General features: G+C 47.5%; 1 protein-coding gene across 7 annotated transcripts in view; it reads right to left on the bottom strand.

Moving 5' to 3' along the window:
• The window catches only part of ZNF536 (zinc finger protein 536), a 1,069,084-nt gene that overhangs the window by 414,490 nt on the left and 641,066 nt on the right, over positions 1-13,528 (bottom strand). For 6 of the 7 annotated variants that reach the window (XM_063946047.1, XM_063946046.1, XM_063946048.1 and 3 more), the window contains one exon: positions 2,847-2,999. The exons of the other annotated variant lie outside the window; for it this stretch is intronic. In XM_063946047.1, coding sequence (XP_063802117.1) covers positions 2,847-2,999 — 153 coding nt within the window. The remainder of the gene's footprint in view (positions 1-2,846; positions 3,000-13,528) is intronic. 7 annotated transcript variants of the gene reach the window in all.

Here is a 13,528-nt window from a genome sequence, read left to right as displayed (position 1 = left end):
TTGCATAAAAATTTCAAATGGTATTCAATGTCTGCATTTACGTGCACAGCCCACATTTAGTAAGAAACGCCCAATCAACTTCCCCAGTCAGTACTCTTTTTGCATGATACCATCTTTACACAATGATCCCCATGCTTTCTGTAAAATCGGGCACATTTGCAGAAACTAGCAGCAGGTCTTCACAAAATGGAAAATTCTCTCTTGGGACACTTTTTGCATGTTGGCAAATGGCATTTGTTATCTGTCTTCCTCTCCATGCTTATCACCTGTCTATGCCAATACCTGTACAACTGCCTATTACAATTCTTTACCCTTCATAAAGTATATGTTCCTTGATGGCCTCTATCCATCTTCAGTGGTCATTGGAAGCTTAGACTCCTCCATTGCCTTTTTGACATACAATTTTAACATAAATACTTTAAATAAACCCCCCTCATCAATTACTGGATAGCATCTTATGGAAATTACCACTTCAGAGGATCCAATACAATGACAATATCTCAAAAGACAAACATAAACTATCCAACTGCTGGGCTACTCAAAAAAGTCACAAATCACTGTACATACAGTATAGATCTTACGAGACATTGTAAAGCCTGCTCTTATATGTCTGATGACGGCCAAAAAATGCTAATATACTGTGAGACATTATTAAGGGGTCTACTGAACACTATCATCAATATCCTATACCACCCAACTTTTGGTGTCATTAAGTCAGTGCCCAAAAAGGGGACATGGCCTCAGACAGGAGGGCATGGCATTGCACATGACCCTATTTTTGGCATTTTGTGGGCATGCCCATCCCCCCTGGCTTACCTCCATGCAATCTTTAGAATCATCTATTCATTGATCACTCACTGCTTTGCAGAGCAGAGCGGCAGTGATCAAAGGATACCCCCAGCCCCCTCCCCTGTCTGAGTAGTGGGACTGTCCCGCTGGAATAAGGACAGTTGGGAAGTATGAGTATACATAAGTTTTTTGCTGTTTCTGAGGCACAGACAGTCCGCATACTGAAAACCCCTACAGCGCATGCATTACACAGAGTGTAGGCTCAAAGGCACTGCTGAGATCAGGTCAGTTAGAGACCAATCAGCACAGAAGCTAAACATGGTTGTCTCAGTCCTAGCACACTCGGCCACATGGAGGTAGACAAGGAAAGTAGTGTTTAGCGACAGTTGCATAAACTCGCATATGGGTGACCACCAATAGACGCTGCTGCGTGCACTTTTGTGTGTGATACAGAATCAGCCCCTTAATGTTTAATAAATAATTTGGCCCTTAAGTCAATTTTCCCTATATTCTTTGGTCCACACTTTCCCATATGGTATACTCCCTTACACCACTTACAGAAACATTAGTTAGGTCACCCCCTGATATAACAGCCCGTCTACAGTGCTGATAATGATGCTCTAAGAGAAACATGGAAATTGGGGTGTCCCTAGCAGAAAAGGACAATGCATAACTGGCCAGCTGGAGCTCACTTCAAGTTCTTCAGCCCCTCATCCTGGACTGTTCTGTTAATTCCCAGAGAGGCAAGAAGCCATGAACTCAAATGCAAGGACTGCACGTGGCTAGAAAATACTGCTAGCCTCACTGACGCTGCCTTCCCTGGCTGAAGCAGCAAACTAACCTGACACACTGGGCCTATTTCAGAGGCGCAAGCAAACTGCACGCAAAGCCAACATTCTCATAGCTGAAAGACTATTTCCTACTGTGCTTGCACAAAAAACTGAGAAAACTTCTACAGCGCTTGCATTACAGAGTGTACGCACAAAGGCGCTATTGCATACGGCGTAGATGGGATGAGAAATAGAGCGGGGAAAGCAATGAGCAGTTACTGGGAGGTGGCCTGTGGTCAAAGCAAAAAAAAGTCGATGTTGTAGGCGTTTTATGTGTGTGTCGCAGGCATGTGAGTGAAGCCGTGGTCAGACAGAGGAACTGCGCCTGCCATGGTGCTCGCGATGGTGCACTGATGATGGCATGTCCAGAACCACATGCATAGACACAGAAAGCAGGCATGTCAGTGTGTGCACATTCAGGTGTCGTTCATACATAAAGGGTGACACTCAGGGCTGCCATCAGAAATTGTGGGGCCCGGTACTGACAAAATAGACAGGGCCCCTCCCTCCCAAAAAAAAAAGATTCTGCTGCACTGCTCCACCCTTATGTGATGTCATACATTGTGACGTTACATATAGGTGTTGCGGACCTGCAGAAACCGTTTACAGAGAGCTGATGTACAGATAAGGCTTGTTTTAAGAAGTCCTCCCTGCGCATCAGCCTGCTGTTAATTCACAGACTGGTGCAGCTCTACAGGTATTGGCGGTAGGAGGCAGGGGTGAGCCCCCCTCTCTGTATGGGCCCGGGACACCAGTCCCCACAGTCCCCCCCTGATGGTTGCCCTGTTGTCACTTTCATTTACATTTTATCGCTCATGATACTCACGTTAACAAAGCAAGAGTGGGGGCAGAGCAGCGACCACCCCTGAATCAGCCCACTCTGTGCGAGTGTGTCTTCAAAATCCCAGCCAATAATGATCCAATCAATGCTGATGGGATTACTACTGGGCACACCTGTATACGCTGCGGCACATGAGTGCTATCTAAAGGAAACTTGGAAAGCGATTCAGTTGCTCCACAGATGCAGACAATGCAGAGACCGTCAGCGGGGAGCATTGGTATAACGCTGCTTTTAGGACAGTGCATATAAAACGTACAAAGGTAGGGGGGCCAGGTGACCCTTTTAGGGACATGGCAGCCAGTCAGCCCTGTTTCTAGTAAAATCATAAGACTTCACGTAAAACCAGATTCAAATTCAATTCTACCTGTCTTCTCCTGGGTCCTTACCTGTGTGTATCCTCAAATGCACCTTTAGGTGATGTGAAGTCCTAAAGGTTTTTCCACAGTAAGGGCAGTCCTTCACAGCTGAGCCCAGGTTCCTATCCCTCATCATAGCTGGCTGCTGAGCGCCCACACATCTTGCAGTGTCGTCCCCCATATCTGTAACACAGAGACGATCACTTCTAGTATCACGTCAGCCAGGGGCTGTGCAGTTATAGCAGGGACAGAATCACTACTCTGCCTGTCTCTCCCTTTTTCTCCTCTCGGTTCTCCTGATTACCATTCTTGGGGATAATTTCATCTTTTTTAATCATTATTTTTAAGCAGCATATGGTATCTTAATGGTGAAAGGCGTTATAGTAGAAGAGCGCCAGCTGTGGAGGCAGATGCCTGCCATTTATTTCTGCGAGTCAAAAACCCTAAAGTTTGAAATCAGAACAAGTCCGGTGCAAGCAGGTGACATTACTTTTACGTTACCTAATTATTGTGATCAATAGACCTCATGGATCTGCTCAGCTTGACATCATTTATACATTTAAGGGGGGGGGGGGGGGGGTTATAAAATGTAGAAGCAATGTTCTAGGCAACAGTCCCTGGAGAGTTCAAACATTTTGTCCTAAAGGGGATCCCCGACTCCAAATCACACCCAGAGTCGGGGATCCCCCAAAGTGCCCACGTGAAAGATTTGCCCAACATGAGCATGTTCTGGTTTAAAGACACATAGGGCCTAATTCAAGGTTGATCGCAAAGCGACATTTTCCTTTAATGGGCAAAACTATGTGCATTGCAGGTGGGGCAGATGTAACATGTGCAGAGAGTGTTAGATTTGGGTGGGTTATATTGTTTCTGTGCAGGGTAAATACTGGCTGCTTTATTTTTACACTGCAATTTTGATTACAGTTTGAACACACCCCACCCAAATCTAACTCTCTCTGCACATGTTACATCTGCCCCACCTGCAGTACACATGGTTTTGCCCATTAGAGGTAAATGTTGTTTTGCAATCAACCTTGAGTTATGCCCATAAAACGGTGATTACGGAAAGTCTTAATTACTCATACTATTATTATTATTACACTTTATTTATATGGCGCCACAAGGTATCTGCAGTACCTTACAGAGATTACACAACACAACCGTACATGAAAACATTGGACAACACAGGATAACAATTAACATAAAGATATAACCAAAGGCAGGGTAGAGCCAGGAGGAAAGTAGTGTGGGGTGAAGCGTGGGGTAGAGGACTCGCTATGGGGCTGCGTCGCACACACTGCGTATATTGGGGGTCATTTCGAGTTTATCGTAGCCCTGCAAAATTTTGCAGGGCTACGATCATGTCCATAGACATGCGCAGGGCTATCCCGCCCCGCATATCAGTGCCGGCCCCCGCCCCAACCCACGCAGAAGTGCAAAAGCATCGCACAGCGGCGATGCTTTTTCCCTTTAGGAGTAGCTCCCGGCCAGCGCAGCTTTAGCGAGCTGGCCGGGAGCTACTTGTCGCTCCCCGGCCCGCAGCGGCTGCATGTGCGTGTGACATCACACATCCGCTGCGGCCCGCCCCCCCCTCCCGCAAGGTCCGGCCCGCGCCCACGAAACGGCGGGCAAATGCCGCCGTTTCGTTCCCCCCCCGCCCAGCGACCGCCTCTGCCTGTCAATCAGGCAGAGGCGATCATACCGCAGCGACGGCCTTCCGGCATGTGCCAGCGAACTGCGGCGCCGGCGTATGCAGCGTTCTGACCCGATCGCACCGCTGTGATAAACTGCAGCATGCGATCAGGTCAGAATGACCCCCATTGGACGCTGTGGAGCAATGTTTTTCTACGGCCTATTTGTGTAAATCGAACCGTGCATGCGCCTCGACTGTATGAGCGCAGGGTAGCCGCACTGATTCAGACGCATGGCTTCAGAAATGTACTAGAAATGTATTGGCCGGTCACAGACGCTCATAGTGGGCGTTTCAGTCCTTGCACATACAGACGCACGGCTGTACACCAGGGAAGGGCTTTGTAGCAACATTAACATAAAGTCACAAACATTGCAGTGACAAATCCCACAGATGCTGCTGTGTTATAGGCAAATGTAGGCGGGGGAGGTCCGGTTGCCTGGAAACCCCCCTTAGCTTGGCAAGTGACTCAAATTATGACAGCAATAGCAATGGTATATAATATGATTACTAGAGCTGCAGCCACATCATGCAGTGTAAGAGACAGAGCAGAGCTGCTGCACTTGCCCAGTGGTATCAGCTTCTTCTACCAAGTATGATGTGTGTGTGGATGTGAGTCCTCAATCAGTGCATGGGACCAGAGAGCAGCTACCAGGAAGAAGAGACAGGAGCCTTACCATGAGGAGGGAGAATGTGTGCTTAGAAAGTGCAGTTCTGGTTCTATTATATTTGTGTATTTATTTATTATGGTATGTTTAACCTTTTCCTGACCACTTATTTATATTATTGAAATGTTTGATTCAGCTTATACTAGAGACTATCTATAGCTAGAGTCCATCTATAGTGTTAAATATTAATACTGTATTCCATACAGTATCCAGTGTATAAAAAGGCCAATGTTTAAATTAATGTTGAGGGCTGTTACTAGGTTCTTCTACCACTCCCGAAGTCTCCTGTACTTGCTCCAATGTTCCGCAGGGTGGGGTATTGTGGACTTAATTTGGAAACACCCCCCCCCCCCTCTAGAACTCCTGCTTTTACCGCTATGTGTCTATGTAAGAACCAGCACCTATGCCTGGTACAGTACAAGCAAGCAGGGCTTAAAGTGGTCCAGGAGAGGTGGTGGAACTCATTTCCTGTGCAACCTACCATCCCCCCCCCACCCGCCACCTCCCATTAGGCGGAGCCAGGGCCTCCCTTACTTTATTTAGAGACAATGGTCTCACAAGGAAGGGGTGTGGTCACACAATAGTACCCCCAATTCAAATTACGCCACACAGTAGAACAATCTTATTCCCATTACACAGCATGTAGTGCCCCTTATTCATATTACACCACATAGTAGTGTCCCTTATTCACATTATGCCACACAGCAGTGCCCCTTATTCACATTACGTCACTCAGTAGTGCCCTTTATTCACATTATGCTACACGGCGGTACTGCTTATACACATTATGGAATTACTGTGCAAGGCCGTGGAGAAGGTGGAACTAGTTCCACCTACAATTACAAGTGGTGGAACTCAGTTCCACCTCATTCCCCCCCCCCCCCCCCACTTTAACCCCTGCAAGCAAGTATCGATAAGTCGTGTGGAAGGGGGAGTAGGGAGTAAATCAGCAACGAATGACCCCGATGGGCGGGCAGACAGGGTGTCAGTCACTAATGGGAGACACGGGAAGAGAACGTAGAAAGGTACAGCCTAAGATACGTTTTGAAATGTATATATTTTTATTTTGGTTCAGACTTCGACACGGCTGCCCCCACTGTGAGTCAATGACAGATAAGACAAAGTACCGGACGTTTGTGGCCAGGGCACTAAGTATTTCATTTAATGCGACATATTGAACAATTCTGCGTCTCTTTATTCTAGTTCCCATTTTGAGATACAATTTTTAAAAGAACAGCTGCGTTCACTTTATTGGTGGCTGGTGATTCGTCGGTGTGTACACAGTATCTGGCATTAAATTAATATAAATACACGCATTCGTCTGCTCTATAGCCGGTATTGATCATTAATAGCTTTCGAACGCTAGCAGCTTAATTAATGCTAGCGAGGAAACATTACTTCATTGAATTGCCTCAGCCATATGTGTGGGGAACGAATTCTATTGTTATCTTATCAATATTTACACAGCTGTTAAATTAACTAGGACTTGTTTAAGAAAAGGAAAGAAGGGGGAAAATAAAATAAAGGATCTTTCACGCAAGGAGGGTGAAAAACATTCCCTGTCTCAAGAAAGCCTCCTACGTGACAGTCGCTGCAGCCACACAGACGGTACAGAACAGATAAACAGACAGGTGTGTTTTCTGCCTAGGAATTTATACAGGATATACACTCAAATGTTTTGTTTTTGGTTCATTCTACTTCCTCCAATTATAATATGATGACTTGCGAAATGGTTTATTACGTTTTCTGTCTGCTACTTTATATGATCAGCTTCTCAAAGGCAGTTATGATTTTGGGAACCAAAACATTGTTGCAACAAAGTTAAGACAGTAACATTAGGGGTCTATGAGGGTCATTCCGAGTTGATCGCTCGCTAGCTATTTTTTGCAGCGCTGTGATCAGATAGTCGCCGCCTATGGGGGAGTGTATTTTTGCTGTGCAAGTGTGCGATCGCATGTGCAGCCGAGCGGTACAAAAAAGTTTTGTGCAGTTTCTGAGTAGCTCAGAACTTACTCAGCCGCTGCGATCACTTCAGCCTGTCCGGGGCCGGAATTGACGGCAGACACCCGCCCTGCAAACGCTTGGACACGCCTGCGTTTTTCCAACCACTCCCAGAAAACGTGCAGTTGACACCCGCAAACGCCTTCTTCCTGTCAATCTCCTTGTGATTGGCTGTGCAAATGGATTCTTTGTAAAATCCATCGCTCAGCAACGATCCGCTTTGTACCTGTACGACGCGCCTGCGCATTGCGGTGCATACGCATGCGCAATTCTGACCTGATTGCAGCACAGCGATAAATCCTAGCGTGCGATCAGGTCGGAATGACCCCCTACGTACTAAGCCTCTGAGAGAGATAAAGTGGACAGAGATAATGTACCAGCCAATCAGCTCCCAACTGTCATGTTACAGGCTAGGCTTGAGAAATGTCAGGAGCTGGTTGGCTGTTACTTTATCTCCGTCCAATTTATCTCTCTCTGTGGCTTAGTAAATAGATACCTTAGTCCTAGCTATTTGCCAAGTTCTCTTGAGGAGGATAGGGAGAAGAGGGGATGTACCACAATGTCAATACCACAATGCTGACATTGAACATGTCGGCATCTGTAGAATGTCGATATGCTCACAATGTTGATATGTGATGCACGGACTGAGAGCAGAAGGTTAAGGAGAGCTTACGCGAAGATTAGGGTTAATATATAGGAGTGGAATTTAGGACTAGGTGCTAGTGGTGGAAGGGGTGTTGGTTTAGGAGTTAGGCATAACTCAATGCCGGAAACGCCGCTGGATACGCCAGAAATCATAATCAACTGATCGCTGGACTCGGAAGACATTGCTGGAGCCGCCATTCCAGGTAAGTCACCGCTAGACCACCAGCTATGTCGACTTTCTAATCATGTCAACATCTGATCAGTGTAATGTCAAAGTGGTCAATGACGACATGCCAAGAATATTGAAATGCTGCAAGTGAACATTACATTGTGTAGTTTCCTTCTAAGCAAGTGTTGTCTGCTCTACTGGACTCCCAGGTCCGCTCTGTGCCTCCTAAGCTGCCGGGAGGCACCGGTACTTCACTTCAGACGGCACAATGTTCTGGCATAAGCCGTACTCTGTTGCTGCAGTGCGATGGACGACGACTGACTTAGTCCAGAAGAGGAGTTGACTTAAGGTTGCAGAGAGAGGACTGCGGTTAGGAGATGTGGAGATGCTCGCAATAATGACGGCTATACAGTTTTTTTCTACTGTGCATGCGCGAATGAAGTGAGTTGACAGAGACTTACTGTAGGGCCTGAATCGGATCTGTAGGTAAACCTAATGGTTTATGTACAAATCCGATTGTTGGGGAACTGCGCGTTTGTAGAACGAGTCCTCCTTGACTGCTCGCAGCCCCCCTTACCTGCATTTGGTGAGTGGAGAGGGGGCGTGGCGAGCACAGGGTCTGCGTCATTGGATTCAGACTTCCAGAATCCGTCAGTGTGGTTCCGACGGCCGGTCTGAGTAAGCTTTGGCTTACGCAGACTGGCCAAGGGCACCGATCATCGTGACTGATGGTCATGATGGTGACCCAATGATGTATCTTCAGACGCAGCTCTTGGATCGCAGATGCTGGCAGGAGGCGTCTGATTCATACAGAAACGTTTCATATTTCATAACGTATGAATGCTAGCTGTACGCTACTGCACAGACAATACCGCGCACGTCAGAATCAGGCCTTTAGTTGGGGGAGGGGGGTGGTAGTGGTTAGAGATGAGCGCCTGAAATTTTTCGGGTTTTGTGTTTTGGTTTTGGGTTCGGTTCCGCGGCCGTGTTTTGGGTTCGAACGCGTTTTGGCAAAACCTCACCAAATTTTTTTTGTCGGATTCGGGTGTGTTTTGGATTCGGGTGTTTTTTTCAAAAAACACTAAAAAACAGCTTAAATCATAGAATTTGGGGGTCATTTTGATCCCAAAGTATTATTAACCTCAAAAACCATAATTTACACTCATTTTCAGTCTATTCTGAATACCTCACACCTCACAATATTATTTTTAGTCCTAAAATTTGCACCGAGGTCGCTGTGTGAGTAAGATAAGCGACCCTAGTGGCCGACACAAACACCGGGCCCATCTAGGAGTGGCACTGCAGTGTCACGCAGGATGTCCCTTCCAAAAAACCCTCCCCAAACAGCACATGACGCAAAGAAAAAAAGAGGCGCAATGAGGTAGCTGTGTGAGTAAGATTAGCGACCCTAGTGGCCGACACAAACACCGGGCCCATCTAGGAGTGGCACTGCAGTGTCACGCAGGATGGCCCTTCCAAAAAACCCTCCCCAAACAGCACATGACGCAAAGAAAAAAAGAGGCGCAATGAGGTAGCTGTGTGAGTAAGATTAGCGACCCTAGTGGCCGACACAAACACCGGGCCCATCTAGGAGTGGCACTGCAGTGTCACGCAGGATGTCCCTTCCAAAAAACCCTCCCCAAACAGCACATGACGCAAAGAAAAAAAGAGGCGCAATGAGGTAGCTGACTGTGTGAGTAAGATTAGCGACCCTAGTGGCCGACACAAACACCGGGCCCATCTAGGAGTGGCACTGCAGTGTCACGCAGGATGTCCCTTCCAAAAAACCCTCCCCAATCAGCACATGATGCAAAGAAAAAGAAAAGAAAAAAGAGGTGCAAGATGGAATTGTCCTTGGGCCCTCCCACCCACCCTTATGTTGTATAAACAAAACAGGACATGCACACTTTAACCAACCCATCATTTCAGTGACAGGGTCTGCCACACGACTGTGACTGATATGACGGGTTGGTTTGGACCCCCCCCAAAAAAGAAGCAATTAATCTCTCCTTGCACAAACTGGCTCTACAGAGGCAAGATGTCCACCTCATCTTCACCCTCCGATATATCACCGTGTACATCCCCCTCCTCACAGATTATCAATTCGTCCCCACTGGAATCCACCATCTCAGCTCCCTGTGTACTTTGTGGAGGCAATTGCTGCTGGTCAATGTCTCCGCGGAGGAATTGATTATAATTCATTTTAATGAACATCATCTTCTCCACATTTTCTGGATGTAACCTCGTACGCCGATTGCTGACAAGGTGAGCGGCGGCACTAAACACTCTTTCGGAGTACACACTTGTGGGAGGGCAACTTAGGTAGAATAAAGCCAGTTTGTGCAAGGGCCTCCAAATTGCCTCTTTTTCCTGCCAGTATAAGTACGGACTGTGTGACGTGCCTACTTGGATGCGGTCACTCATATAATCCTCCACCATTCTATCAATGTTGAGAGAATCATATGCAGTGACAGTAGACGACATGTCCGTAATCGTTGTCAGGTCCTTCAGTCCGGACCAGATGTCAGCATCAGCAGTCGCTCCAGACTGCCCTGCATCACCGCCAGCGGGTGGGCTCGGAATTCTGAGCCTTTTCCTCGCACCCCCAGTTGCGGGAGAATGTGAAGGAGGAGATGTTGACAGGTCGCGTTCCGCTTGACTTGACAATTTTGTCACCAGCAGGTCTTTGCACCCCAGCAGACTTGTGTCTGCCGGAAAGAGAGATCCAAGGTAGGCTTTAAATCTAGGATCGAGCACGGTGGCCAAAATGTAGTGCTCTGATTTCAACAGATTGACCACCCGTGAATCCTTGTTAAGCGAATTAAGGGCTGCATCCACAAGTCCCACATGCCTAGCGGAATCGCTCCCTTTTAGCTCCTTCTTCAATGCCTCCAGCTTCTTCTGCAAAAGCCTGATGAGGGGAATGACCTGACTCAGGCTGGCAGTGTCTGAACTGACTTCACGTGTGGCAAGTTCAAAGGGCATCAGAACCTTGCACAACGTTGAAATCATTCTCCACTGCACTTGAGACAGGTGCATTCCACCTCCTATATCGTGCTCAATTGTATAGGCTTGAATGGCCTTTTGCTGCTCCTCCAACCTCTGAAGCATATAGAGGGTTGAATTCCACCTCGTTACCACTTCTTGCTTCAGATGATGGCAGGGCAGGTTCAGTAGTTTTTGGTGGTGCTCCAGTCTTCTGTACGTGGTGCCTGTACGCCGAAAGTGTCCCGCAATTTTTCTGGCCACCGACAGCATCTCTTGCACGCCCCTGTCGTTTTTTTAAAAATTCTGCACCACCAAATTCAAGGTATGTGCAAAACATGGGACGTGCTGGAATTTGCCCATATTTAATGCACACACAATATTGCTGGCGTTGTCCGATGCCACAAATCCACAGGAGAGTCCAATTGGGGTAAGCCATTCCGCGATGATCTTCCTCAGTTGCCGTAAGAGGTTTTCAGCTGTGTGCGTATTCTGGAAACCGGTGATACAAAGCGTAGCCTGCCTAGGAAAGAGTTGGCGTTTGCGAGATGCTGCTACTGGTGCCGCTGCTGCTGTTCTTGCGGCGGGAGTCCATACATCTACCCAGTGGGCTGTCACAGTCATATAGTCCTGACCCTGCCCTGCTCCACTTGTCCACATGTCCGTGGTTAAGTGGACATTGGGTACAGCTGCATTTTTTAGGACACTGGTGACTCTTTTTCTGAGGTCTGTGTACATTTTCGGTATCGCCTGCCTAGAGAAATGGAACCTAGATGGTATTTGGTACCGGGGACACAGTACCTCCAACAAGTCTCTAGTTGGCTCTGCAGTAATGATGGATACCGGAACCACGTTTCTCACCACCCAGGATGCCAAGGCCTCAGTTATCCGCTTTGCAGTAGGATGACTGCTGTGATATTTCATCTTCCTCGCAAAGGACTGTTGAACAGTCAATTGCTTACTGGAAGTAGTACAAGTGGGCTTACGACTTCCCCTCTGGGATGACCATCGACTCCCAGCGGCAACAACAGCAGCGCCAGCAGCAGTAGGCGTTACACGCAAGGATGCATCGGAGGAATCCCAGGCAGGAGAGGACTCGTCAGAATTGCCAGTGACATGGCCTGCAGGACTATTGGCATTCCTGGGGAAGGAGGAAATTGACACTGAGGGAGTTGGTGGGGTGGTTTGCGTGAGCTTGGTTACAAGAGGAAGGGATTTACTGGTCAGTGGACTGCTTCCGCTGTCACCCAAAGTTTTTGAACTTGTCACTGACTTATGATGAATGCGCTGCAGGTGACGTATAAGGGAGGATGTTCCGAGGTGGTTAACGTCCTTACCCCTACTTATTACAGCTTGACAAAGGGAACACACGGCTTGACACCTGTTGTCCGCATTTCTGGTGAAATACCTCCACACCGAAGAGCTGATTTTTTTGGTATTTTCACCTGGCATGTCAACGGCCATATTCCTCCCACGGACAACAGGTGTCTCCCCGGGTGCCTGACTTAAACAAACCACCTCACCATCAGAATCCTCCTGGTCAATTTCCTCCCCAGCGCCAGCAACACCCATATCCTCCTCATCCTGGTGTACTTCAACACTGACATCTTCAATCTGACTATCAGGAACTGGACTGCGGGTGCTCCTTCCAGCACTTGCAGGGGGCGTGCAAATGGTGGAAGGCGCATGCTCTTCACGTCCAGTGTTGGGAAGGTCAGGCATCGCAACCGACACAATTGGACTCTCCTTGTGGATTTGGGATTTCGAAGAATGCACAGTTCTTTGCTGTGCTGCTTTTGCCAGCTTGAGTCTTTTCATTTTTCTAGCGAGAGGCTGAGTGCTTCCATCCTCATGTGAAGCTGAACCACTAGCCATGAACATAGGCCAGGGCCTCAGCCGTTCCTTGCCACTCCGTGTGGTAAATGGCATATTGGCAAGTTTACGCTTCTCCTCCGACAATTTTATTTTAGGTTTTGGAGTCCTTTTTTTTCTGATATTTGGTGTTTTGGATTTGACATGCTCTGTACTATGACATTGGGCATCGGCCTTGGCAGACGACGTTGCTGGCATTTCATCGTCTCGGCCATGACTAGTGGCAGCAGCTTCAGCACGAGGTGGAAGTGGATCTTGATCTTTCCCTAATTTTGGAACCTCAACATTTTTGTTCTCCATATTTTAATAGGCACAACTAAAAGGCACCTCAGGTAAACAATGGAGATGGATGGATTGGATACTAGTATACAATTATGGACGGGCTGCCGAGTGCCGACACAGAGGTAGCCACAGCCGTGAACTACCGCACTGTACTGTGTCTGCTGCTAATATATAGACTGGTTGATAAAGAGATAGTATACTCGTAACTAGTATGTATGTATAAAGAAAGAAAAAAAAACCACGGTTAGGTGGTATATACAATTATGGACGGGCTGCCGAGTGCCGACACAGAGGTAGCCACAGCCGTGAACTACCGCACTGTACTGTGTCTGCTGCTAATATAGACTGGTTGATAAAGAGATAGTATACTCGTAACTAGTATGTATGTATAAAGAAAGAA

The sequence above is a fragment of the Pseudophryne corroboree genome, chromosome 11 (assembly GCF_028390025.1).
Source record: "Pseudophryne corroboree isolate aPseCor3 chromosome 11, aPseCor3.hap2, whole genome shotgun sequence".
NCBI lineage: Eukaryota > Metazoa > Chordata > Amphibia > Anura > Myobatrachidae > Pseudophryne > Pseudophryne corroboree.
This window is presented reverse-complemented; position numbering and strand designations above follow the sequence as displayed.